Here is a 27,658-nt window from a genome sequence, read left to right as displayed (position 1 = left end):
TAGCAGTTTCAAGTTTTGTGCTTCTTATTTTTTCCAGGAAACATATGTTCTTAAAATTCAAAGTTGGCATTTTTTGGGGGGTGGGGGTGAAAGTAGCTCACCTTGCCTAGGGCGCAAAATAGTCTGGCACCGGCCCTGGCCATGGGCAGCTCTTGCTTTCTTCACTCTCACATCTGTTTAGACAGACAGAAGTCTTACAACTCCCAGCATTCCCTCACACCTGAAGCCCCCTTTAAGCCGTCCACCTTTGTTGCTTTCAACCACTGGTCAAATCCTTCCTTTGAGCATCATCAGATGGTGGGAGGGGGAATCGTGTTTGCCTGCCGTCACTTTTCTACTCCACAATAGGGACGACCAGCTTCCTCTTTCTTCACACGGGGAAGAAAGAGGAAGCAATCAATGACCACGTGGCCCATTCAGTGGGCATTTTCATTGCGCTGCTTCTCCTGCACACAGCAGGAAATAGCAGCACCTTTGACTACAGCCCAAAAAAAGTCGGATTTTCCGGGTCTTCTTATATGACAGGAAAATGAGCAGAAGGAGCAGGAGGTGCACTGGAAACAGGATTCATGAGTGCCCAGTCACGAGCGTGCTATAAAACACTCGTCTGATGACACTTTTTGTCACAACCTTTCCACCCCTTCCCTTCTTTGATGAGTGATGAACTTTATGACTGGCCTCTAACTCATTCTTCCATTCTTAAGAAAAGTAAAGCAGACACACACACACAGAAAGAGAGGGGGGAGGGAGGGAGAGAGAGAGAGCACACTTTATTTCTCTCTCCCATATTACACAAAACACATCCTTCAGGTATGGAATTCCTTAGTGCATGGAGCAGGGTGATGGCCGCTGAGTTTCGCTGGCTTTAAAAACGGGTTCAGACAAATTCGTGTTCAGTTAGCCATAACAACTAAATGGAACCTCCCTGTTCAGAGACAGTGTACCTCTAATTAACAGATCATGGGGACAATAATAATAATTAATAATAATTATAATAAAATTTATTTATTACCCTCCTCTCCATTTTGATCGAGGCGGGGAACAACTGCAAATATAAAATACATGTCTTGCTCTGCAACCTGGCTGGTGACCATTAAAAACTGCTTAACTAGATGGTCCCTTGGTCTGGTCCCGCAGAGATTGCACCTCTGTGCCCAGATATTATGCATCCTTCCCCCTTGGGGTATGTTACAGTCATGGGGTACCAGGAATGGCCACCTCCCTGCTCAGACAGAGCTACCTTCCTACACAGACTGAGATCCAGGCTCCTCCTCCCCCCACCCCCCAATCCCCAACCCCGTGATACAGAGCAGCAAAAGCTGGATTCTTCTGGGAACTCCAAGAGGCCTCAGCAGGCAGTTGGCAGTAGGCAAGTGGGCTGCACCACCCTCTTCTGAAAGGGCAGGTGGTCAGTTGCTTTCTCAAGTCAAGGCTCCTCCAGTTGCCACAGGGCAATGCGATCTTGAGCTGCAGGGGAGACATGCAAGGGGAGACATGGTACCATATGTACCTGCCCAGACCCTAAGGTCATCCTCAGGGGTCCTTCTCCGTGAGCCCCTGCCAAAGGAAGTGAGGCAGGTGGCTACCAGGAGGAGCAGGGCCTTCTCTGCTGTGGCACCCCGGCTGTGGAATGAGCTCCCTAAGGAGGTTCGCTTGGCACCTACATTATATGCTTTTAGACGCCAGGTGAAGACCTTTTTATTCTCCCAACATTTTAACAATCTATAAATACATTTTAACATGGTGTTTTAAATTTGTAATTTTGCATTGCTGCTGTTTTTATCTGGTTGAGCTTTTATATTGTATTTTATATTATGGTTTTATACTGTTGTTTTATACTTTGAATGGTTTTAATTTTTGTGAACCGCCCAGAGAGCTCCGGCTATTGGGCAGTATAGAAATGTAATAAATAAATAAATAAATGGAAGGTGATGTTGGAATAGAAATGGCAGAGGATAACACCAAATACAGCAGGGGTGGAGAACTGTTTTCAGCCCAAGGCCAAACTGCAAAGTGGAGAAGCCAAAAGAAGAGTGGGTATCGCCAAGTGGGTTTACTACCATTTTAAGCCTACTCAGACAAAAGCAAGACAAAGGCCCCATCTACAAATTAAGAACGTAAGAACATTAGAAGAGTCCTGGTGGATCAGACCAAGGATCCATCTAAGTCAGGGATTGAACCAGTGGAGTCTGGTGGCTCCAATGTCAGTGGGGCAGTGAATCTGCTCCACCTTTCAGTCAGAATTGAACCCTTTCCCCGCAGTGGCTTTGGTACCTTGGATAGCTCATTTAGAGTTCTGACTGAAACCCGGAGAAGATTCACTACCCATGGACCGAACCTGGGGTTTTCTGAGGACAATGCAGGGGCAATGCCAGCGAGCGACAGCCCCTCCCGCCAAACTCACCAAACTGACAGATGTACCGGTTGTGGGTCTTGCAACGCTGATCATTCCAGTTGAAGGAAGCTGTTGCCTGCAGCTCCACACAGTTGCTGAACCTGAGGTCAGAACAGCAGGAAGACAAACAAAGCATTTCCACACACAGCCCCAAAACAGGGCTAAAACTCTTCCGGAACGTCACCGCTCAGCTCTGGAATGTGTAAAATGCACAGAGAAAGTGACTTCCAAGTGAGCTCAGGCATAACGAACACAGCTCTGTACTGACAATGACGGTGCGTGCGTGTGACTGACAGTCACACTGAATCGTTTAGCTTTTAAATTAAAACCAGTTAATGCAACCCATTAACACCTTTAACAATGACTAAACCAGGGTTTCTTCATCGTTAGAGCACCCGTGGGGGCCATGGCTCCAACGCAGATGTTGCAATGGCAGCCAAGAACGCTCCCCCCCCAGGCCGCCTTAAAAAGGGGGGCATGGAGGGGAGAGGTGGAGGCAGCAGGTATGAGGGTTACCTGCCGCTGCTGTCTGCCACCGCCACCATCCTTGCATCCGGTGGCTTCCGCTGTCGCTGGACATATAAGTCCAGAAGTAGGTGTACGGCAGAGGCACCAGGTAGGAAGGAGGGAGGGGGGCTTACCTGCTGCTGCCGCCTTTGGTGCTGAGGCGTGTTGGGCAAACTCCGAGGCAGCTTCGGGGGCTCTGGAGCGACCTCTGAGGCGGATCAGGGGGTGGGTGCACAGCCCTAGTGGCCTCCTGAAATCTCTGAAGCCAGAGGGAGGATGAATCAGGTTCCCCATGGCTGGGGGGCTTCTCTGGCCTCTGTGTCTCCTTGCCTCAACCCATGACTAGTAAAGCAGGAATAAATTTTATCAGATAGCAAATGTTGCAAATCAATTATGCAAAACAAGAGATATAAACATTTGTACAGACTGCAGAGTAAAAGCTTTTCTTGGTACTGTCTTTTTGAAAACAACAAGGGTGAAATTTAATAGGGATAAATGCCAAGTTCTACATTTAGGAAATAGAAACCAAAGGCACAGTTACAAGATGGGGGATACTTGGCTCAGCAATACTACAAACAAGAAGGATCTTGGAATTGTTGAAGATTGGAAGCTGAATATGAGCCAACAGTGCGATATGGCTGCAAGAAAGGCAAATGCTATTTGGGGCTGCATTAATAGAAGTATAGCTTCCAAATCACGTGAGGTACTGGAAACAAAGCCCTATGAAGAGAGACTGAAAGAACTGGGCCTGTTTAGCCTGGAGAAGAGAAGATTGAGGGGAGACATGATAGCACTCTTCAAACACTTAAAATGTTGTCACACAGAGGAGGGCCAGGATCTCTTCTCGATCCTCCCAGAGTGCAGGACACGGAATAACGGGCTCAAGTTAAAGGAAGTCAGATTCCGGCTGGACATCAGGAAAAGCTTCCTGACTGTTAGAGCAGTGCGACAATGGAATCAGTTGCCTAGGGAGGTTGTGGGCTCTCCCACACTAGAGGCCTTCAAGAGGCAGCTGGACAAGCATCTGTCGGGGATGCTTTAGGGTGGATTCCTGCATTGAGCAGGGGGTTGGACTCGATGGCCTTGTAGGCCCCTTCCAACTGTGCTATTCTATGATTCTACAGAATTTGGATTCCCTGGGGGACAGTATTTTAAGTTATTTCTAGCTCAATGTCTACACAGCCCTGGCTTCAAGGGTGGCAGAAGCATGCAAGATGCTGGTTATATCACACCCAGCAGAGAACTCACCCCTTGTTATTTGGCTGCCCAAAGGCAAAGCTGGAGAAGGAAGGAGGATTGCTATCATCCCACCGAAAGGAGTCCAAAGATGTCTTGTAGGTCAGACCTAAAAAGGGAAAGCAACACATTGGAGGAGCCCTGCTCTTTGCTCTCCACTGAGCAGGGTTCCTGCCATCACAGCACCTTTCCAGTTGGGTTTTAGGAAGCAGAAGAACACATTCTTAGGGTTAGCCCCTCACTTCTACTAGGCTCAATCCAGCACCAGTAGCATGATTAGGCGACCAAAAAGAGGACAAAGGTTCATGTATAATTTGCATAGTTTATGCATAGATGCAAACTTGTCCTCCGGCCTTAACGGTGGGCTCCCTGGAAGTATCTGCTTGGCAAAGGAGGCGGCTGGCTGGACTATGTGGACCCGCATAGACAGTTCAATTCGCTTGCAGAGAGGAAGAACGATCTTGTCAAGTGTTTTGCTTTGTTTGAGGAAACTCAAACAAAGCAAAACTGGTGCTTGGAAGCTTAGCTATGTTTCCTTACAAGATGAGCTAGGAAGCCTCCAGGAAGGCAAGAGTATCCAGGAGGAAGCCAGGAGACGGATGGAATCATATTCACGGGGCCCCAACCACGTGGGGTTGGTGGTACAGATGTACGGGTTGTATGAAATCCACCTGGCCTGTGTTTTGCGGATTGCGCCGTGCCATTCCTTCCGGTGTGCATGTACAGATGGTTTCGATGCTTTTCCCCATTATGCGGGAAAGTACGCAAATAATTCTGTAAGGAAGTTCGTAACAATTTACATAATTTGTGATAGTACGTAACGTTTCGTGTATTGTCCTCCATTCCATTCGAATTCTCCTCGCGTATTTTTCCCAGCATGGCATATGTCTCAGCAGAAACTTGTGTATCTTCCTACACATGAATTTGTGTAAATTTGGGGGAAGTAAAATAAAAATAAAAATAAACATCTGGACATCCACAGACACTGCGCAGCCTGGGTTCACAGTAGATTCCGCAGGTCTGATCCTTAGAAATCCAACCTCATTTTAGTCCATCTCGAATTTTTCCAGCATCTCTAGTTGGTGGACCTATTTCTAATTTGGGAAGAGTATTGTGGGTGCCCTCACAAAATGGCTGCCCTGGGGGATGCCCATTTATAAAATGGTGGACATAGATGGTCACAAAACACCCATTTCCTGAAAGGCAAACAGGTGGGACTAGACGAAATGTCACTGGCCCAAGAACCTAAGTCCAAGGCAGAGGCTGGATCTGAGCTCCAAAACCCAAACCAACACTTTTGAACTCAAATAAAGATGGTGCTGGAGGGAGCACTCCACCCACTTTGCAGCATTCTACCTTCCCAGTAAAATAAGAATGAGAATAAGAGCAGCAGAAGCTTTGGCTACTGGGCAGTACAGAAATGTAATAAATAAATAAATAAATATTTTTTAAAAATTATTGCAAAAAAATAAAAATCAGGGAGGGCCGGGAGCTTGCTTGGCACCAAGAGAGGTGACGCACCATGGGCACCATGTTGGAGACTTCAAATGTATAATTCAGAGGTCTCCATCATGGTGCCCATGGGAGGTTCCCAGTGTGGGAGAGAATGGGTGAGCCTGTTTTGTGCCACAGGAGCAACAATTCTGCAGCTATATCCAGCACCTTCCAGGAAGAAGAACCCTGGAACCAGAAGAGACCTCGCAAGGAGAGGATCCTGTTACTGGTCCAAATGGTTGGAAGGCTCAGGAGAAGTTAGAGGATGCCAACGGCCCTCCTGGGACCACCCCCAGGAGCAATTTCCCCACTCGAGGAGGCGGTGGGACTGGAAGAACTAAGACACACGGACTGACCCTCTAGCCAAACCAACTACCACCTGACACTTTACTACACCAAATCCCTAAATGCCAAATGGCATCACTTCATATTTACCAATCCAGAAATTCCAGGTCTGGAAATCCACGTCCATCACCTCGTTGATGGTCTCCCTCCAACTCAGATAAAAAGCCAGGATATCTAGGACTTTCTGGGTCTTGATGTGGGCTAGCCTGGCACCCTTCTCCTGCCATCAGCAAACCACAGGGAAGCCAGTGAGCACCGGTGGGCAAACAAACAGAGCAGCAAGAAACCTTCACCTCTGGGCATGTTTTTAGAAATGTCTGCAGTGTATTCCGGGCATTTTTCATATCCGCGCATCTTTTTGAACACATTTTTTCCTTCTTCTGAGGAATGCTTCGTCAGCCTGGAAATGTATGGATTTCTGACCGTACATTGTACTGGGGTTTCGCATTCAGTTCTGTGAGGTGTGAATCAGGTAAATCCATTTAAAAACCTCACTGCAGGGGTGGGCAACCTCTGGCGGGTCGGGGTGCCATTGTCCCCCTAGAGCACCCTGGAGGCCACACCCCATGCTGGATTTGCCACAAGGAAGCAAGCAGGATTGTGCTCCCAGAGGGGTTCAGAGAGCACAGTCCTGTTTATAAACAAGGTGCACCCTCCTTGCATGGCTTGTTTCCTGCAATTGTTGGTACCACTACCAAAGCAGTAGGAAATTGCTGAAATTAATGGAATGCAATACTCCAACAGCAGTAGGGTGGCCATATGGAAAGGAGGACAGGACTTCGATTTCTTTAACAGTTGTGTTGAAAAGGGAATTTCAGCAGGCATCATTGATATGCATGCAGCACCTGGTGAAATTCCCTCTTCATCACAACAGTTAAAGCTGCAGGAGCCCTGCCTAGCCTGACTAGATACAAAAGAGAGCAGGGCTCCTGCAGCTTTAACTGCTGTGATGAAGAGGGAATTTCACCAGATGCTGCATGCATACAAATGACACCTGCTGAAATTCCCTTTTCAACACAACTGTTAAAGAAAGATCCAAAAGTCTTGTCCTCCTTTCCATATGGTCACCCTAAGCAGCAGGCCTTCTCAGTGGTGGCACCCATCCTTTGGGAAACCCTCCCTCATTAAGTTTGGGAGGCAGAAAGTCTGACAACTTTTAAACCCCTCCTAGAAATGCACAATTTACCCAGGCTTTCCCTGGGTTGTAATTAAATTACTCCTGCCGCTCTGTTTTACTGTTTCTTGTGTGGCTTTTGTTGCAAGTGTTTTGAATATTGTATTTTCGACGTGGTTTTAATGTTTATTGTGAACCACTGAGGGATTTTATTACATTTAACGGTATATGAGTGCCACAAATAAAACAAAGAAAGAAAGAAATTTGGAGGGGGCAGAGAGGCGCAAAGCCAGCCCTGGGTAGGTGCACGTGGCCTGCAGGTCACCCATCCCTGAATTCCAGGGAGCAGCTGAATGAAGGAGATGTTTCTCCATGAAGGAAGTTGGTTCCTGTTGCTGCCTTGAGCTTGAAGCCGCAGGAGCCAGGATCCGACACCCCTTCTCCTCCTAAAGGAGTCTGCAACTGATTCCCTTACAGGCTTACCTGGCATTTCATTTTGGCTCTGTAGTACGTCTTGGCCTCTGAGGAAACCACAAAGCAGTCATTGTCTATCTGGAGGTCACAGACATGGTAGGGGAACCGGACCTTGGCTGGAACATTGAAACAGGAGATTAACCGAAGCCTTGGTGTGTCGCCTGCCCAAGGTGGCCGTCCACAGCTCCTCACAAGGAGTACCTGATTGCCGGCCCAATCAGTTATTTCTGGCAAGGGATGACAGACAGTAGTTCTTTATTCAGGCCTCATCCTTGAAGGAAGGTTCTCTTGTTCACAGCAGCAACCCAGAACATCCCTTCTTTAGGCCACCCAACAGATCAGGTGCCATTGTGGTATATTTATTTATGGATTGCTCCTTTAACACTATTTGGGGGGCTGCCAAAGAACTGGCCAGGGCTGGCCCAATTGTAGAGCCAAACGAAGCAGCTGCAAGGGGCTGCCAAAACCCAGGGCCCCTTGCCTCACAGGGGAGGTCCTTAGTTCAATGGTAGAGCACCTGCTTGGCACCCAGAAGGTCCCAGATTTAATCTCTGGCATCTCCAGGTAGGGCTAGAAAGGAGTGACACGGCCCGTCAGTGCTGGCAATTCTGTGTTAGATGGACCCATGTTCTGATTCAGTAGAAAGGATGTTCCAATGCACATATATTCTTCTTCTTGTTGCTGCTGCTGCTGCTGCTGTTGTTATTATTATTATTATCATCTACATTCCTAAACCGTCCCATAGCTGCAGCATTAAAAATACATTATACGAAGTAGGGCTGTGCACGGACCCCCCGAACCGCTTCGTGGCCCAATCCGGAACTTCCAAATCGGGCCCGAACTGCTTTGGGTTGATCTGCCCGTCTCCCGCTCTGCTCTGCGGAGCGAGATCCGAAGAGGCGGATCAAGATTTTGCCCCCCCCTAACTTGCCTCCACAGAGGCAGGTAAGTGGGGAGGGGGGGACAAAATGGGGGCTGAATAAGCCCCCCTCCCCCTTACCTGTGTCCGTCGCATTCTGTCAGGGGCTTCAATTGAGGCCCCAGCTTGAAGCCGGAAGAGAAGGCCGTGGCCTCTTCCGGCTTGAAGCCAGGGCCTCAACTGAAGCCCGCAATGGACACAGGTAAATCCCCCTCCCCCCTGCCCCCTTTCCTGGCTCCATCGCCGTCGCGGCATGAACTGCAGCAGCAGCAGCGGCGCCAGGTGAGTCCCCCTCCCCCCCACTTACCTGCATCCGGAGCTCCGGATCGAGGTGAACTGCTTCGCCTCGATCCACAGCCCCCACCCCACCTGATTCATCTCCGCCTTTGTCGGAGGCGAATCAGGCCACTCTGGTATCGCTTCTACGAACCGAAGCGGAGCACAGCCCTAATACGAAGTGTAAAACCATCTACATAAAAACATATACTGGCAACATAATATATCTAAAACAATTTTAAACAATCAACCATAAGACAAAACCAGGGCCTGATTAAAAACTCATATCGTATGCTGCCAAATGCCTTAGAAAAGAGAACGGTCTTGACCGGGCACCAAAAGGATAACAATGATGACGCCAGCAGGGCTTCGCCGTGGAGATCATTCCATAATGGGAGGCTACCACTGAGAAGGTCCTCTCCCTTGTTGATGCCTTCTGAGCTTAGGAGTTGAACGTAGCGTATGCGTAGCTTCATGTCGGGAGAGGCGCTCCATCAGGCATTGTGGGCCTGAGCCACAGAACGCCTTGAAGAGTGAGCCACTGCCTATACCAGCCGTCCTGAACTTGGTGCTCTCCAGATGCAGTGGGATGTCGCCTGGGAAGGCCTCGAGAACCTGAGCAACCTTGTTAACCTTATCTCCTGAGACACACCAGGACATATCCAGGACCCCCCAAACTGTTGGCCGCAGGGTCCCCAAGACAACGACTCACTTCCGCATTCCGCTCCCCCGTAGCCAGCGCCGCACACGCAAGAGCACTCCTCCTCTTTGCGTTTCCCATGGAGACATGGAAGGCTGCATTTCACTGCAAAACAGTCCAGGGGTTAGATTGCAGCCTGATGTGGCAGAAGCACTGCACTGCACTGCACTGCAGTGGGGCCACCTCGCAGTGGGGCAGAGCCCAGCCCAGCCAGAGGCCATGAAGCAGGAATTAACAGGAGGAAAGCAGGCTCTCCCCAAATAGCACTGGACACACCCCAAAACAGCTGCCAGAAACGAGGATACACAAAAGGTGCTTTCCAAGCAACAAACGTCAAGGGTAAGAATTCTTTTCCTCTCCAACAGCCCAAGCACGCATTCCACCCATGCTGAAACTCTTTCCATCCCAGGGCTGAATTCCACTTTCGAGAAACTCTCAGAGGCTGCATTCCAGTGGTGGGAGGGGCCAAAGGCCAAAAATACCAGCATATTTAGCTCTTCCTGCCATAGAATCATAGAAGAGTAGAGTTGGAAGGTGTCTATAAGGCCATCTAGTCCAACCCCCTGCCAGTAAAACTAAGCCTTAGGAGAGAGGCATTTCCACCGGTTGAATGAAGGGGTGGGGGGACTGCACAAAAGCCAGGAAAGCACCAGAGGGTTGATGGTTGGGGGGAAAGCAGGTATTATCATTAGGAGAACCTCAGAGAGTCAATTTGGGGTGGGGTGGGGACCCAGTAGGCCGGATTTGGCCCCAGGGCTTCAGGTTCTGCACCTCTGCCATAAACAACCTGGCAGAGCCTACAAAAGGCCAGCAGATCATGTAATGTTTTTATAGCAGTGTAGTTAGTTTGGGTGGGGGAAATCCAGTGCATTTGGGGGAATCAAGCACTTTTCCCCAAGATGCCCTCTGAAAAATTAGCACAGGTTTTCCATGACTGTAGCAGTGTCCATCGGCTAACTAGCATCCATACCACAACTAATGCACCTACTCCCAACCTCTGTAGTCGTTTTGGAAAGGTTTGCACAACATTTTCTTTTAAAAAAGAGGTGAAGGATGAACCACTTTGTACTTTTTATAGAACTCTTATCTGTCCCTATCTTAAAGGACTTCTTAGCGATGGCCCTCACTCCTAGAATAGGAGGGAAACCTGGCACCCTTCATGTTTGAGACTACAACACCTATAAGCCCCAATGGGCATAGCAAGTGGTGAGGGTTATGGGAGTTGTAATCCAAAACATCTGGAGGGCACCAAGTTGCCTGCTCCTGCCCCAGAAATACATGTAGCTCTATCTTTGTGATTTCAATTTGAGTTTTATTCATTGTTTTCCCTTGGATTACTTTATACTCTTCATTTTAAAGGCTGCATGTATTATCAAAGTGATCTTGATAGCCTGGAATGCTGAGCTGAAAACAACAGAATGAAATTTAATAGGGATAAATGCCAAGATCTACATTTAGAAAATAGAAACCAAATGCACAGTTACAAGATGGGGGGTACTTGGCTCAGCAATACTACAAGCGAGAAAGATCTTGGAATTGTTGTAGATCACAAGCTGAATATGAGCCAACAGTGCGATATGGTGAATGTGGGATGTAAACTCACTATAAAACAAGGAGCCCTCTTTCAAACTGAACTGAAAAAATCATACTCTCTTTCCAGCTTTTTTTCAGCTGGTGCCTTCCTAGTTCACACAACAGAGAAGCCTGTGGACTGTGTTTCTCTGTGGCTTAACTTCTTGCAATGAGCACAGCACAAGCGAAAAGGCATCATGCTTTTTCGCAGAACACTTCTGAGATCCCATTCATGTTTTGAATGCCATTTACTAAAGATGCTCCAAGAGCCTCGTGAAGGCTCCTCCCCAGTGACGCGCCTCCTCCCTCAGGTATCACCACCACCTATCACCACCCCTTCTAGAGGCTGTAAAGGAGATGAGAGGGAAAGTGGGGCCTGCAAAGGCTTCTGGGTGAATGGCTGCTTCTGCTTCTAAGCTAGCAAAACCGTGATTGCCTTCTGTACCAGTCAGCAACGTTCCTTTGTGTTATGGGAAAGATGGGTCAAAAGCACAGGTACAGCGATCTCATGAGAACAGCAAGTGTCTTATCTATGTATCCTGGTAAAATATTTGGAGGCTCTAACGAGCTGACATTCCAGCCACTTCAGCCCATTAGTAAGTGCACCTGAGTGAAGAGGATCCTTACGTGTGCCAAAGAAATGCCAAGTAGTGCCTTGTTTATCACAACAAACTACACTTATGCTATAGATTCTTATGATGAGAAGAGCTGCTTTGTTATTAACAACATGCAATTAATCACTTAAGCTTAACTTGGCAGCTCTGCCACGTTCAGTCATGCTATAACTGTTCCTGTGCCCAGGGATCGGGGGTCCAGATTTTGCTGAAGGGTGTTCTGTGCAGGGAGCTTTCGCAGTCTGGTCCACTTTATTGGGATAGGCATTGAATGTGCTGAAATATACCAACAAATCAGTCTCCTTGTAAGCAAACCTGTGAGTCTGGCTACTTTTGTCTCCTAGGTAACCCTGAAGCTAAGGCCGGAGCTGGAAGAACTGAAACAAATCCTTACTTAATTTTTTCCTCTTCCCTCCCCATCCCTGTTTCCTTGTGTGTCATTTATTTTTAAATCACTGCAATGACTTCTAGGTTTCTGCCCTGAAAGGCAGTCTAGAAATGTATTTTTAAAAATAAAATAATAAAATTGTAAGCCTGTGGGCAGGGTGTGCCTTGTTTTACTGACTGCATCCCCTGGGAGTCTTTTGGCTAAGGAGTGGGAAATACTTTAAATAAATAAATAAATAAATAAATAACCCAAGAAGTGCAGAGGTTTCACAGATATGGCACAGATGTGTAAGAGGATGGCCGGGCACAAGCATGCTGTGGGATTTGACTCACCTTGGCAATACCTGCCTGCGAATCCTGGGAGACAGTCACAGTGGCAGGAGTTTATGTCCAAGCTCCCACCGTTCCTGCAGCTCATGCGGCATGGGTTTCTTGGCACCTCTGATGAAAAGCAGAGGAGAATGGGAAAACATTGCGAAAGAGAAACAAACCCAGCCCTGTCGTGTAAGGGTATAGCCACACCACAAATCATGAGACCGGGGGGGGGGGGGGGGAGGAATCGCGTTTCTCTCCCGTCGCTTTGCCTCCGGCTACTATCCCACAATAGAGATGAGCAGCTTCCTCTTTCTTCACACAGGGAAGAAAGAGGAAGCAAGCAACGACCACGTGGCCCATTCAGTGGGCATTTTCATCGTCCTGCTTCTCCTGCACACAGCAGGAAATGGTGGCAAGTTTTGTTACAGATTTTCCGGGTCTCTTTTTTTGTGATGGAAAAATGAGCAGAAGGAACAGGAGGTGCACGGGAGGTGGACAGCATCATCAAAAGAGCCAGCAAACATCCATGAGTCCCCAGCAACGAGCATGCTATAAAACACTCGTCTGATGATGCCCTAAACCAGTTTATCTTTTCCCCATCTCAAGGAAACTATGGGAAATGTAGTTCTGTGTGAAAAAACCCTCTACATTTTCCAAGACTGAGGAAAGCCAAGTTTAAGCAGGGCCAGCATCAAGAGTAGGTACGGCTGGGGCCTGGCCGAGGGCCCACACCCTGGCAGGTGCCCCCTGACAACAGCCCCTGTGAGTTGCTCCTCCTGTTCGCCTGCCTCTCACGTTGGTCCTGACAACGGTGGTGGTGAGGAGGAGGAGCAGAAGATGCTGCGGCCTCTTGGCTCCTTCAGTCTCTGCCAGCAGGTCCTAGCAACGATGAGGAAGAGGAAGAGGAGCAACAGCAGCCATGACAATGAAGGGAGGGGAGAATCTCACCCAAGGCCCCCCGAACCTGGAGCCGGCCCAGCTGGCAAGGAATTGATATGCAATTGCGGCTCTAGCTAATCGCCCACCAGCAAGGACCGAGAATTATTCCCGCTCTCCAAAAAATCTGATGATGGTGTATTCAGAGAAGGCTAACTAAGGCGCTTTCTACACCGGCCTTTTTTCCAGGGCGCATCCCTGGATCATTCCTGCGCATCCAAATGATGCACAGGGGATCCTGGGAGCAGGGAGGGATGATCCCTCCATTTCCCTGGGATAGCTGAGACCTCAGTTATCCTGGTTTTACCTGTGGTCCCGGGACGATCCCGAGGACCGCGGGCAGCATGGGCACCCGTCCCAGCTTCTTCCCTCCTCCCTGAGAGTAGCAGGGGTCAGCAGAGGGAAGGAGCAGGGGCAGGGGGAGTCCAGGGCCATTGGGGGTGGGGAGTGAGATCAGGGCTTTTTGGGGTTTTGTACTTACTTTTGCACCTCGTGTGGTGCAGAGTGGTAAGCGGCAGTTACTGCAGCCAAAACTCTCCCCACGGCCTGAGTTCGATCCCAGCGGAAGCTCAGGTCAACTCAGCCTTCCATCCTTCCGAGGTCGGTAAAATGAGTAGCCAGCTAGCTGGGGGAAAGGTAACCACGACTGGGGAAGGCAATGGCAAACCACCCCGCTACACAGTCTGCCAAGAAAACGTCAGCGAAAGCAGGCGTCCCTCTAGGAGTCAGTAATGACTCAAGTGCTTGCACGAAAGGTTCCTTTCCTTTCCTTTGTGCTGAAGCGCATGCGCGCTCCGGCTCCTGTTTTGTGTATTTTAAAAAAAGGCAGACGCGACAGGCACGACGTCCCTCCTCCCATCCAGGATGTCTCACTTCCATGTACAACAAGTGCAAAAGCAAGGAAAACCCCGTGGGGGAGTGCAAAGAAGCCAAAGGCAAAGGTAGAACCAGGCAATCTTCAAAACGGAATATTTACAAAAGTTTATTTACAGCGCCAAGGTGCCGCCGCCTACGCGTTTCGAACGCAAACTGTAAAACGCCTTGTAAAACGCCTCTAATTGTAAATATTATGATTCAAAGGACTTTTTTATTTATTTTTTAGATAACAGCCCTGAGGAAGAGCGCAGTTTGCGTTCGAAAGGCGTAGGCGGCACCTTGGCGCTGTAAATAAACTTTTGTAAATATTCCGTTTTGAAGATTGCCTGGTTCTACCTTTGCCTTTGGCTTCTTTGCATTTCCATGTAGACACACAGGGATGATCCCAGAAGCAGGTAAGTCCAGGATCGCCCCCCCCTCTACACCCTTAGGTGGTGAAAGGGCATAAATTTCAGTTGGCATGTGAGTCTGAAAATGTAGAATTAGATACATTTGCATTAAGATCCAAAACAAATGAATTTTGTTTGAAATTGTAGGGATGTTTTCAATGGATAAATGTCTGTTGTTAGCCAGCTTTAAGCTCCCAGGAGAAATATTTATTTATAGATTTTTTTCTGTCCTGCGCCTCAGGCAATACAGCTACCAGAGTGTCTTTCATCCAGTCCATTAAACAACGTGCCACAGGCTTACAACCTAAAAAGACCTGACATGCAAGGAAAACGCGACGGGTAGGGAAGAGGGAAGGGAATTAAAATGTGTTGGCAAATTTCAAACATTTGTGAATATTCATGTCATTCATTCAGTACTGAAAGATTTGTGAATATTCATCTGTGAATAATTGTGAACACATTCACTTGTGAATACTCTAATAAGGAGGCTAAGGAGGGCTGTACTCACCACAGAGACCCCCACCATGGTCCCATGATTTGAAACATCCTGAATGCCCGGAGGTGCAGAGCGAACACCAGGCCCCTTTCTTATATGGGACAATCATCTTCCCATTTATCTCCCAGTTCCCTCTGTGGGAGAACAGACGTAGCCTCAGGATCAGGGTCCATACGCACCCCACCACCAACACCACCAGGCTGCTCAGTGTGCCAAAAGAAATTGCCCACCCATGGGATAAATTGGTCTGGTCTAGCCAGCTATTGGCCACACGGTCTCCTCTCATGCCTTTCCCTCCTGCCTTGTCTCTGGCACCTTTATTTTCCAGGGAAGGGGCCTCTTTATTGAGGACTAGTGAATTGACCCAGGTTGGAGTAGCCCTTATGAGTGCAGCCATACCTCTGAGGGAGGGGTCTGTCCTGTGAAGGGGGCTGCCCCAACAGTGGGAGAAGAGGATGTTCTAAACTTTTCCCCTTGGGCTAGTCTCTCCTCCCCGCCAAGCTATGCACTGATTATGGAAGATTGCCACCTAGTGACTGGAGATGGCACAGGCACATTTAAATTAATTAAAAGGAATGCACTGAAAGAAAAGAAACGAAAAGAAGGTGAGATTCACGCCCCTCTGTGAAATTAGATTCTGCCCCCATTCATGTATAAAGTAGGGATGGGTCTAATTCGGGAATGGGGAACCTCTGCATCGCAAGCCATATTTGGCCTCCCAGGCTGGCCCATCCATCCTTCAGGTGAGCCCCTCCTGTTCCGAAAGAAGAGTGAGATGGGGAAGGCAGCGGATGAGAAAAGTGGTCCTGTCCCATATTATTTATTTATTTATTTATATAGCACCATCAGTGTACATGGTGCTGTGTACATGCATGTTCCACGTGGAGGAACATGATGGAGGAGCACTTTGCCAGGCTTCACTCTGTGCGGGCTTTCCCTAGCTTGTCCCCTGATGCCATCCGTCCTGTGGAGGGTGGGGTAGAGGGACCATCCAGCCTTCAAGCCCAAAAAGGTTCCCCTGCCCTGTTCGAATTTTGGACACAAAAGGCCTGCGCAGGAGAGAGGAGCCAGACCACCCCACCCACCTTCCCTTCCCACATTCTGTGGCTCCCAGCGGCTTCCTCCCAGTCTGACTCATGGGAGATTTCCGCTCCCCTGACCCATGTGCTCTTTCTGATGGAAATAAATAAAGAAATAAATTATTACTTGAATTTTATCATTTATTTATATGTGAATGGGGCAGGTGTGTGGATAAAGAGAAGTGGCAGCCCCGTTGCCATCTTGTGCGCCTGTCAGGAGGCAGGGATTCAGTCGACGAGATCAAACTAATTAAACTACCGAACTACCTAATTAAATAAATAGATAAAAGGAGATAAACGGGGAGAATGCCTGCGATTGTCATTTGCACTGTTTTGCTTTAAAGGGGAGCAAGGATTGGCCTGAAAGGCTGCCCCCTGGAGGACACGGACACACACACACCGCAGTGGGAATCCTTAATCTGGGAGGCGGGGCAGCATGCAGGAAAACCGCAGACGCCGGCTGAAATCTGGGTTTAGAGAGAACAGTGAGAATACAGCCGTGGAGGCTGGTGGCTCCGATGTCAGGGGAGCGGTGAATCCTCTCCCAGTTTCAGCCAGAACTCTCTCTATGGAGAGCTCCTTTAGAGTTCTTTCGCACTCACTGTGCGCCACATGAAACCCAGGACTCAGTTTCAAGTGTGGACGTGTGTGGATGGGATGGTCCCTTTTGCCCTCATCGCAGCGAACGGCCTACAACAGGGATGTGCTGTTTAATTCGGTCATCAAAATACCTGCAAGAGCCCTTCCTTTGGGCATGCGGATATACCATTCGAAAAGAACCTTACCATGCTAGGGAGTGCTTCCAGGATCGGTCAGTCCTGTGAGTGATCCTGCAATCGTGGCTCTTGTCCAGTGGCGTGCTCTTACCCTGGGGAGTAGGCGCAGACAAAGAACTCTCTCCTCTCCCGGCCCCAGGGGCAGGTGTGTTTCCCGCAGCCCAGCTTACTGGAGGTGGCCCACACCAGCTGAAAGAGAAACCGCCCCACGTGGCCTTAGCACGCCTGGTGCTTGGCCCCAGTCCCTCCATTACCAACAGATCATCATCAAATTCCCACTCGAAGGGAAGATGAAACAATACTGGAGTCCCTTCAAAATGGAACTCCTCCTCTCGCCCAAGCGTTCTATTGCCAGGATGCCACACAGCCTTTGGCAGTTTGACGGGTCAACGAGATCCTATTTTGCCAGCCCTTTCCAGGCCTGATTTGAAGTGCTGGCATGAACATTCAAAGCCCTAAACAGTTTGAGGCCAAGTTGCATGAAGGATCATCAACAATGCGATATGGTTGCAAGAAAGGCCAATGCTATTTGGGGCTGCATTAATAGAAGTACAGCTTCCAAATCACGTGAGGTACTGGTTCCTCTCTATTCGGCCCTGGTTAGGCCTCATCTAGAGTATTGCGTCCAGTTCTGGGCTCCACAATTCAAGAAGGATGCAGACAAGCTGGAGCGTGTCCGGAGGAGGGCAACCAGGATGATCAGGGGTCTGTAAACAAAGCCCTATGAAGAGAGACTGAAAGAACTGGGCATGTTTAGCCTAGAGAAGAGAAAATGGAGGGGAGACATGATAGCACTCTTCAAATACTTGAAAGGTTGTCACACAGAGGAGGGCCAGGATCTCTTCTCGATCCTCCCAGAGTACAGGACATGGAATAATGGGCTCAAGTTACAGGAAGCCAGATTCCAGCTGGACTTCAGGAAAAACTTCCTGACTGTTAAAGCAGTACGACAATGGAATCAGTTACCTAGGGAGGTTGTGGGCTCTCCCACACTAGAGGCCTTCAAGAGGCAGCTGGACAACCACCTGTCAGGGATGCTTTAGGGCGGATCCCTGCATTGAGCAGGGGGTTGGACTCGATGGCCTTGTAGGCCCCTTCCAACTCTGCTATTCTAAGGTTCTATGATTCTATGATTCCCATATGTACCTGCCTGGACCCTAAGGTCATCCTCAGGGGCCCTACTCCTCCGGGGGGGGGGGCTGCCAAAAGAAGTGGGGTGAGTGGCTACCAGGAAAAGGGCCTTTTCTGCTGTGGCACCCAAGTTATGGAATGAGCTACCTAGAGAGGTTCACCGGGCACCTGTGTTGTGCTCTTTCCAGTGCCAGGAGGTGAAGACCTTTATATTTTCCCAGGTATTTTTAGCATTCCAGTTTTTAGCTCTTCTGTTTTAAATCTGCTATTGCATTTTAAAATCTCTGCCCTGCTCCTTTCTTTTTAAAATGAACAATTTTAATTTGCTTTTTTAATCTTCTTTCTTTTGTTGTTTATACCTATGTTCACTGCTCTGGAATCTGTGTTAGATAATTGAGCGGTATATAAATATTGTAAATCATCATCATCATCATCATCATCTTAGATTGCAACCTTATGGTCAGGGACTGACTTGATTTTATTGATTGTACCCTAACCTGCCTCCAGGAAGCCTTCTTGGTTGAAGAGTGGGATTAAAAGTGCTTTAAATAAAATTAAATAATTACATACATGTTTTGTTCAAATACAAGGATCTAGATCAGCTTTCCTCAACCTGGGGCGCTCCAGATGTGTTGGACTACAACTCCAAGAATGCCCCAGCCAGCTGGCTGGGGCATTCTGGGAGATGCAGTCCAACACATCTGGAGCGCCCCAGGTTGAGGAAGGCTGATCTAGAGCTCAATGCCAGCTGAGTTTACCAGCACCTACATCCCTGTTGTTTTCTCCCATCCCTCTTGGGGGATGGGGGGGGGAGGGAGAAAATTTCTCCAAGGCGAGGCTTGGAAGCCAAGTCCTGCCCCCTGAAGAGACCCTAGGAAGTCCTGTGGGCCCGCTTGGGGATACTGCGGACTGGATTAGGCCCATAGACAGTGGAGGCTGGTGGCTCTGACATCAGTGGGGAAGGGAATCCGCTCTGGGTTTCAGTCAGAACCAGTCAGAAATCTAAAGGAGTGATCCAAGGTGCTTCACAGCTCTATCCATTTCGATAGCTTCTGCACCTTGGAGAGCTCTGTGCCACGACACAGGCTCTTTACAACAGGCCTGTCCGCAGACACTCCCTGCTCAAGCTAAGCGCCACCACTTGAGGAGCCTGAGGTGAGGGACAAACGCCACCTTTCTACAAACTATGTGGAGAAAGAAGGGGTTAAACAGGAATAATTTCAGGAATAAAATAATGCGCTGTGAATTATATGTGCTGATGGTGAATTAATGTCAGAACGGGAGTTATATGCATATAACTGCAAATGATAAATGCCAAGGAGACACATGGGATTTTTGTGGTAGTAAAACAAACTGAATAAAAATGTATTTCAATGTTCACAAACTTTGCTTCATAATAAAACTTTTCAGACCCTTGTTAAAACCTCTCGTCCAATCCTTTCTCTCTTCTCATACACGCTTTCCTTTCTCTCACACCTTCACTCTTGAACTTTCTTTATTATCAGGATTGTTTAATATACACCAACTGACTATCTGCACACTACACTCAAAAGACAACTCTCTTTACCCTGATCTTCTAATTCTCCCTCGAATCAAAGTACTTTTTTTTAAAAAAACCACTTTATCACCTCAGTCATTCCCTTATATATCCTCCTCCCCCCCTCCTAAGATATTCAGTCTCCACCCACTCAAGTCAACATTCTAAACACAATAGACTTACAAATCCTAGATATACATTAGGGAACTGACATGTGGGGTGTAATGCCACAAGCTCTTTTAGGGTTCTGACTGAAATGCAGAGTGGATCCATTGCCCCTCTGACATCAGAGCCACCAGCCTCCACTGCCTGTAAGCCAGGGTTCTGCACCCCTAATCTACACAGTCCATGCCTCCCTCTCTGACCTAAGAATTACCTGGGTGTAGTGGCTGCAAGTTGTGTTGACCAAGCACTGGGCTGTACCGTAATCATAGCTTCGTCCCTCACCAAACCATTTTTTGATCACATCGGCAAAGGGAGCTTCCTCCTCAGGCACCAAGTGGGTGTTCCAGCCCACATACTAGGCATGGTGGGCTGCCAGGCTATAGAGAAATTCAGGTTGCTTACCTGTAACTGTAGTTCTTCGAGTGGTCATCTGTGCATTCACACTTAATGGGGCTCTGCGCCTGCGCGGAGCCTCGATCGGACTTTTAATAGCTGAGAAAACTTTTGGGCGGGAACTCCTCCCACCGTCAGGGCGTATATATATATGGTGTTCCCGCCCACTCCCTCAGTTCCTCGAGACCGACGACGATCTCTGGATTCGGGAGAAACCAACATCGGTATGGAGTGTATAGACACCGAAGTGGGGACGGTGGGAGGGTAGTGTGAATGCACAGATGACCACTCGAAGAACTACAGTTACAGGTAAGCAACCTGAATTTCTTCTTCGTGGTCTCTGTGCATCACACTTAATGGGGCGATTAGCAAGCTGACTTACCGGCGGAGGGTCGGTGTCTCACTGTAGGATTGATGAGAGTACAGCTTTTCCAAAGCGAGCAGTAGATCTTGCTTGTACATCCATCTTATAGTGTCTGATGAATGTGGAATGCGAAGACCAAGTCGCTGCTTTACAGAGGTCGCTAAGGGGAATTCCTCTGGCGAAAGCGGTAGAGGTTGCCATGCCTCGTGTAGAATGGGCCCTCACTATAGGTGGAAGGTCCCTTTTTGCAATTTCGTATGTCAATCGGATTGTTTGTCGAATCCAGGCAGCGAGACGTTGTTTAGAAACAGGTGTGCCTTTTTTAGGTTCGCCATAGCAGATGAACAGTTTTTGCGAGGCTCTGAAAGGCTGGGTTCTATTCTTGTAGAACGCCAAGGCTCTGCGAACGTCTAATGAATGTAATTGTTTTTCTAGGTCAGAAGACGGATTCGGGAAGAAGATTGGAAGGGAGATGGCTTCATTCACGTGGAAATCCGATGCGACTTTCGGAAGGAAGGAAGCGTCCGGGCGCAAGGACACCGATTCTTTGTGGAATGTCAGGTAAGGAGGGTCAATCCTTAGGGCTGAAAGTTCGCTAACCCTTCTGGCTGAGGTTATGGCCACTAAAAATGCGACTTTCCAAGATAAATGTTGGAGAGTGCAGGATGCCATGGGTTCGAATGGGCGAGTAGTAAGCATTTTCAGAACCAGTGGTAGGTCCCATGCTGGTGCTTGATCTCTGAGTGGAGGTGCGAGGTTATTCAGACCTCTTAAGAAGGATCGCACCAACGGGTGGCGAAACAGTGTGTAGCCCTCGACAGCGGAGCGGGTGTTTGATATGGCTGCTAGGTATACCTTGATCGATGATGGCTTAAGGCCGGAGTCGAAGAGGTTAGCTAGAAATTGAAGTATATCCGTTATTGGGCACTGGAGAGGATCCAGTGCGTTATCGGATGCGAAACATTGGAAAGTTTTCCATTTAGCGGCATATGAGCGTCTTGTCGCGGGTCTTTTTGATGCGTCTAGGATTCTTTGAACTCGAGTAGGTATCGAGGTTCTTGGTGTATCCTCCATGCTGTGAGTCTCAGGGTTTTGAGGTCTGGGTGGTGAACTCTGTTCTGAGTGTGAGATAAGAGGTCGTGTCGCAACGGGAGGTTGATATAGTTCCGTTGCGCTAGACGGAGGAGTGTGTGGAACCAGGTCTGGCGTGGCCACCACGGCGCGATGACAATGGCATCTGTGTTGTCCTTGGCTATTTTTGCTATGACCCTCGTGAGAAGGGGAAAGGGCGGGAAGATGTAAAATAATGTCCCGAACCAGTGGAGTGAGAACGCGTCCCCTAGGGATGCACGGTGCCACATTCTGGAGCAAAACTTGTTGCATGCCACATTCTGTGGGGAAGCAAAAAGGTCTATGGTAGGTTGTCCCCACTCCAGAAATATAGACTGGCGAACTTCGGTTGCTAGTTCCCATTCGTGGGATGTTTTTGGTGTACGGCTTAGGGAGTCCGCTAGAGTGTTGGAGACACCCGCGATATGGACTGCGTTGAGCCGTATGTTTCTGGACATAGTCCATGTCAGTATGTCGATGGTGAGGCTGACGAGAGGTGGCGAATGGGTGCCACCTTGTTTGTTCAGGTGCCATAACACGGATGTGTTGTCTGTTAGAATTTGTATATACTGGTTCGTTATTATTGGCTCGAATGCGATCATTGCTTTCCAAACGGCCAGGAGTTCTAGCCTGTTGATATGGAACTGTGCCTCTATTGAAGACCAGTGACCCTGGGCTTGTAGGGGGCCGCAGTGTGCTCCCCATCCGGTAAGAGAAGCGTCTGTTGTGATGGTCTTCGTGTGAGGGGGAGTCAGGAATGGAATTCCACGAATTAGATTTGACATGTCCATCCACCAGAGTAGGGATTGGGCTACGGTATCTGGGATGGTTAGGTGGATCCGAAGGCCGTCGGACTCGAAATCGAAGACTTCTTGTAGCCAGAGTTGTGTGGGTCTCATTTTGAGACGTGCCCATTCCACCACGGCTACGGTTGCGGCCATATGACCTAGTAGTCTCTGAATGGTGTGAGCAGTAGTGCGTCTGCTGTAAAACACTGTGGAAGCGAGAGATAGGAGTTTGGTGGCTCTGTCTCTGGGAAGATAGGCCCTTCCTTTCTGGGAGTTTAGTTGCGCTCCGATGAACTGTATAGTTTGGCAAGGTTGTAGGTTGGATTTCTCGGAATTGACACAGAGGCCGAGGTCGTTTAGGAGACGGAGAGTGTATTCGAGATCGGATTGGAGTTTGTCCTTTTTGGTCGATACGATCAACCAATCGTCCAGATATGGGTAAATTTCGAGGCCCTGAGTCCGAAGGAATGCACACACGGGAGCCATGCACTTTGTGAAGACTCTGGGGGCAGAGGAGAGGCCGAATGGAAGGACTTGGAATTGGAAGACCTGTGACCCGATTGCAAAACGGAGGTATTTTTGGTGGTTGGGGTGTATTTGAATGTGAAAATATGCGTCCTGGAGATCGATAGATGCGAACCATACCCCTTGACGTAGCAGGGGTAGGATTGTTCCCAGTGAGTTCATTCTGAATTTTTCGGTCGAAATGAACTTGTTTAGGGGGCGGAGGTCCAAGATGGGGCGGAGTCCCCCGTCGTTTTTGGGGACGGTGAAATATCGGGAGAAGAAACCCCCCGAAAAGGGGTTGGTGGTCACTTGTTGTATGGCTCCTTTTTGTAGGAGAGTGGATGTTTCCAAGCGGAGGACCTGTGTCGAAGGGGTAATTTTTACAATTCCGAGTGGTGGCAGGGTGTTGAATTTTAGGCGGTATCCGTTTGAGATAATGTCTAATACCCATGTGTCTGTAGTGATGGAGCCCCAAGTGTGACGAAACTGGGCTAACCTGTTGCCAAATATAATGGGCGCAACGGAATGGGCGTCAAAGATGACGTCGCTGTGGTGGATCAGTGCGGCCTCGGGTTGGGCGCAGCTTGGGAGCTTGGTACTGTTTACGTTGTTGTTGAGGTTGGTACCGTGGAGTGCGATCCGTGAACTGTCTATTATAGTAGGGATTTTGCTGTCTGAACCACTTGCCCGGTCTAGTGGTTGGCTGTGCAGGTGGTTGGCCAATTCCCATCTTTTTCGCTGTGGTTCGTGCCTTCTGTACAGAGTCTAGTTGGTCATCTGTTTTAGAATTAAAAAGGCCTTCCCCGTCAAAGGGGAGCTCTTCGATTCTGGTTCTGGTCTCTGGAGTGAGACCTGCTGAACGCAACCACGCATGTCTGCGTAATGCGATGGCTCCAACCATAGACTTTGCGTGACAGTCTGTCTGATGGCGAGCGGTATTTATTTGGTGACGGGAGAGTTTCATCGCCTCCGATTGAAAAACTCTAGCCAGTTCTCGTTGGTCTTCAGGGAGGTAATCGCAAAGCGATCCGATTTTGTCCCAAAGAAAAAGCTGGTATCTGGACATCATCGCTCCATAATTAGAGACTCGAAGGCCCAGGGCGGAAGTGGAATATAACTTCCTTCCGAGGGCATCGAGTTTTCGGCCTTCCTTATCGGTTGGTGCACTATGTTGTCTGTGAGTTCTCCCTTGTGCCGATTCCACTATTATGGAATTTGGGCGCGGATGTGAGAAAAGAAAAGCAGCATCCTTTTCTTGCACTCTGTACATGGATTCGAGGCGTCTCGATGCCGAAGTAATGGTTGCTGGGGTATCCCAAGTTTGTTGTATAGTCTGGAGGAGAGCCGGAAGAAGTGGGACGGATACTGGTACCGCTGATGCTGTGTAGATTGCATCATACACAGGGTCCTTGACCTGTTCAGTTTGTTGCTGGGCATCAACTCCAAGACTTTGAGCCATCCGAAGTACTTGGTCCGAGAAAAATCCAAGCTCCTCCGATGGGGACACTCTGCCTTTTGTCGGTACCGTGTCGGCCGGGGATGGCATGGATGGAACAGGTGATCGAGTTGAGGATGAATCGGATTGGTAGTCATCCTCCGATATAGGAGAGGCCTGCCTGGCACTTCGCAGTGGTAGTTGTTGCCGGTTCGGTGGAGGTGGAAGTGGGCGGTCCCGTAGAGGGGATCTCCGCGCTATCCGTGCGGCGGTCAATGATACCCCTCTTGGTGGTACCGGTGGGGGAGGCGTAGGGGGCCTCTGTCTGGGCGCACGCGATGAGGGCTCATAGTACGAGTCCTGGTACCTTGGGCTCGGATGGGGTGGGTACCCCCTCCAATAATCATACACATGGTGTGATGGTGGAGGGTAATGCTCATAAAAACGATCCCAGTCCCTATGCGGTGATCTGGAGCGAGCACGATATAGATCATGTTCCGAGCGATGGGAGGCCTGTCGTTCCCTATCCCTGGAGCGGGATTGTGAGGGTGAACGAGGTGGAGTACGCCGGTTCCGAGGAGAAGCATTAAAGGCTGCTTGATTCGATGGAACTGGTCGGTCCGGAGATGATTCTCGGGTTCGAGTAGCTGGGGTCGGCTCTCGATTGCGAGAAGGTAATTCCACAATCTCCCCTTCCGATGCTGTTGAGATAGGCTCGATCACCAGAGGAGGTAATGGAGACCGTATCAGTACTCGGATTGGGGAACCCATAATGGGAGGCGACAGTGGTGGCATCTTAGGAGGAGTAGAATTATTATTCTTTTCCTTTCTTTTCTTCGGCCGGGTTTCGGCAGGTGCTTTAGGCCTCTTTGCCTTCTTAGCAAGTTTTTTAGCCGCATTTTGCGCCGTAGAGTTCCCAGAGTTAGGGAGACTGATAGGCGGGTTTCTTGAGGTAGACGCGGTATTTTCGTCGATGGACGCCATATTGGGTTGACGCCCAGCGTCGACCGATTTAAGGGCCTTTTGCCACAAAAGAGATTTCAGTCTGTCTGCCCTGTTTTTCCTTGCTTGTCTGGAAAAGGACATGCAGTGTTTGCAGGACTCTACAATGTGGGTTTCTCCGAGACACAGAAGGCAAAGGTTGTGTCCATCGGATGGTGGCAATTTACTACCACACTGGCTGCACTTTGTAAACGGGGCCTTCGAGGCCATGCGCTCGGGGAACGCTATGGATAACGTTACCCTTCTGATTTTGTTCTTGTTTTCCTTATTATCTCCAGAAGATGAAGAAGAACACGGAGAGAGAGAGAAGAACGAAACGAAGAAGATCTCAGCAGAAGTGAGTAAGAAGTAACTCTAGTCCCGACGAAGCGAAAGCGGCGGCGGTCGAAGAGGAACTGAGGGAGTGGGCGGGAACACCATATATATATACGCCCTGACGGTGGGAGGAGTTCCCGCCCAAAAGTTTTCTCAGCTATTAAAAGTCCGATCGAGGCTCCGCGCAGGCGCAGAGCCCCATTAAGTGTGATGCACAGAGACCACGAAGAAGAAGGCAGCTAGCTGCTCGCTCCTGGGCGAGGTCAGCAAGTTGGTCGCTCCAGTCCTACGGAGGTGAAGGAACAAGGTGATCAGCAGCACAGGGATTTGGGCTAGGATGGGACAGAGGAATAAATCAAGGAGTGTAAAAATCATGCCATTGCAGTGAAAGGATTATTTAGTAATGATGCTTCCTCTTCAAAAGGCAATCAACAGATAAAAAAAAAAGGCAAAACAGAATGAGCGTTTACCAGTCCCACATGCACACAGGCTATCATAGCACGATAAAGGCAGAGGCCACACGTTTCTTCAATGGGGGAAAAGAAAACAGCTTTACTCACAGGTATTCTTGCATATACAATGCAGGTACAGTGTAGAGTTTCAAAAAGCAGTTTGATCAGTCTGTTTTGTGTTCCATTACACAAGCTCTCACTAATGGTGGAGATCAGAGAGAGAGGGAGAGGGAAGGGGAAGGAAGGGGAGGAGCAAAAGGGGCAATCATAGGAAACCACATTGTAGGCTATAGAGATCTATAAACAAATAAAAAAACAAAAAAAACAAAAAACAAAACAAAAAACGTGGTAAACAAAAAAACAACAACCATGAACTAGCTAACTGCAACACTGCTCCCTGTAGTAACACTCACCATCCTGCGCATGTTGGCTGCTGGGGGCTGGACCTTACTCCTCAGCTTGTTGTGCAAGGAAAGCAGCAGGAAGCTCTCCTTCTGTCCCAGAGCTTGGCAAGGGAACCAAACACCATCAGTAAAGGGGGAAATATCGCCACCTTCTGCACACACACACACCCATTTAGAAAGCAGAGTTGGCCGGACCCATCATCCCATACAAGGGCAACCAAAGCAGTCACTTACTACAGAAATCACATTCAGGGGCACCAAGACCAACAGGTTGCAACCCCAGAGGCGCCCCTCTCTGAGCCCTTGTAATGGCAACTATTTCATCTTGTATATTCTGTCACGCCCTTGTCATTTACACACACTGGACTCAACACAGCCTCAAACGCTGCTGCAGTCTTTGCAAAATGGCACCCCAGGAGGCCACAGAGTGCAAAGAACAAACTTTACTTAAAGCAGAGGTGCAAAACCTCAGGCCCAAAGTTCAAAGCCAGCCTGCCTTGGGTTCCAATCCAGCCCTCTGGAGTTCCCCAAATAACCATCCATGGAAAGGAGGACAGGGCTTCTGTAGCCACCAACCAACACTCCTCCATCAAACAACTGGCCAACCACAGGTGGGAGCAAGAAGTTTCCAGGATCTCCTTAGCCAATAATACACAGGTGGAATCCGTACTCAGAACTAGGCAGGAGAGGAGAGCAGGGCAGGATGGGAGAAAAAAAGCACTTTTGTGGCCTCAACCAAGTCCTCTTTGCTGCTTCAGCTGGCTGGGAATGTTGGCCTAGCCCTTCTGGAAGGCCCCGCCAAGGCAAGACCTGTGCGATATATGGTTTGTAGACCCTGTGGAGGTTGGTGGCTTCAATGTCACTGGGATGATGAATCTGCTCCGGGTTTCAGTCAGAACTCTAAAGAAGTTACCAAGGTGCAAAAAGTTCTGACTGGAACCAGTTGCAGATTCCTGGCCCCACAGACATCAGAGCCACGAGCCTCCACGGTACTGCTGCCAACGGTGGAACCTCTGACCTACCTCTGGGTCCTGGAGTCACAAGAGGCTGCCTCTCAGGACCCCGGGCGACTGTGCTGTCCTCGAGGATGGATCCCAGGAAGCTGCAGGCAAGAGTCAGGAGCTGACCCACGACCAGCACCCGATGGCCCTTCAT

General features: G+C 49.0%; 2 protein-coding genes across 3 annotated transcripts in view; both read right to left on the bottom strand.

The window, feature by feature from the left end:
* PDPR (pyruvate dehydrogenase phosphatase regulatory subunit) overlaps positions 1-27,658 on the bottom strand; it is a 473,013-nt gene that overhangs the window by 373,749 nt on the left and 71,606 nt on the right. The gene's annotated exons all lie outside the window — the stretch shown is intronic.
* Positions 1,314-27,658, bottom strand: CLEC18B (C-type lectin domain family 18 member B). Its single transcript, XM_063141478.1, has 15 exons — positions 27,526-27,658; positions 26,513-26,604; positions 25,870-25,933; positions 24,698-24,859; positions 21,277-21,386; positions 19,945-20,088; positions 16,992-17,089; positions 15,058-15,179; positions 12,367-12,474; positions 9,473-9,565; positions 7,575-7,681; positions 6,068-6,197; positions 4,151-4,247; positions 2,405-2,496; positions 1,314-1,467 (listed from the first exon to the last, which is right to left on the bottom strand). Exons 1-15 carry the CDS (start codon positions 27,656-27,658, stop codon positions 1,427-1,429), a joined length of 1,593 nt encoding a protein of 530 aa, XP_062997548.1. The 3' UTR covers positions 1,314-1,426.

This window comes from Elgaria multicarinata, chromosome 14 (assembly GCF_023053635.1).
Source record: "Elgaria multicarinata webbii isolate HBS135686 ecotype San Diego chromosome 14, rElgMul1.1.pri, whole genome shotgun sequence".
NCBI lineage: Eukaryota > Metazoa > Chordata > Lepidosauria > Squamata > Anguidae > Elgaria > Elgaria multicarinata.
Note: the sequence above shows the minus strand (reverse complement) of the source record. Positions and strands in the feature narration are given on the sequence as shown.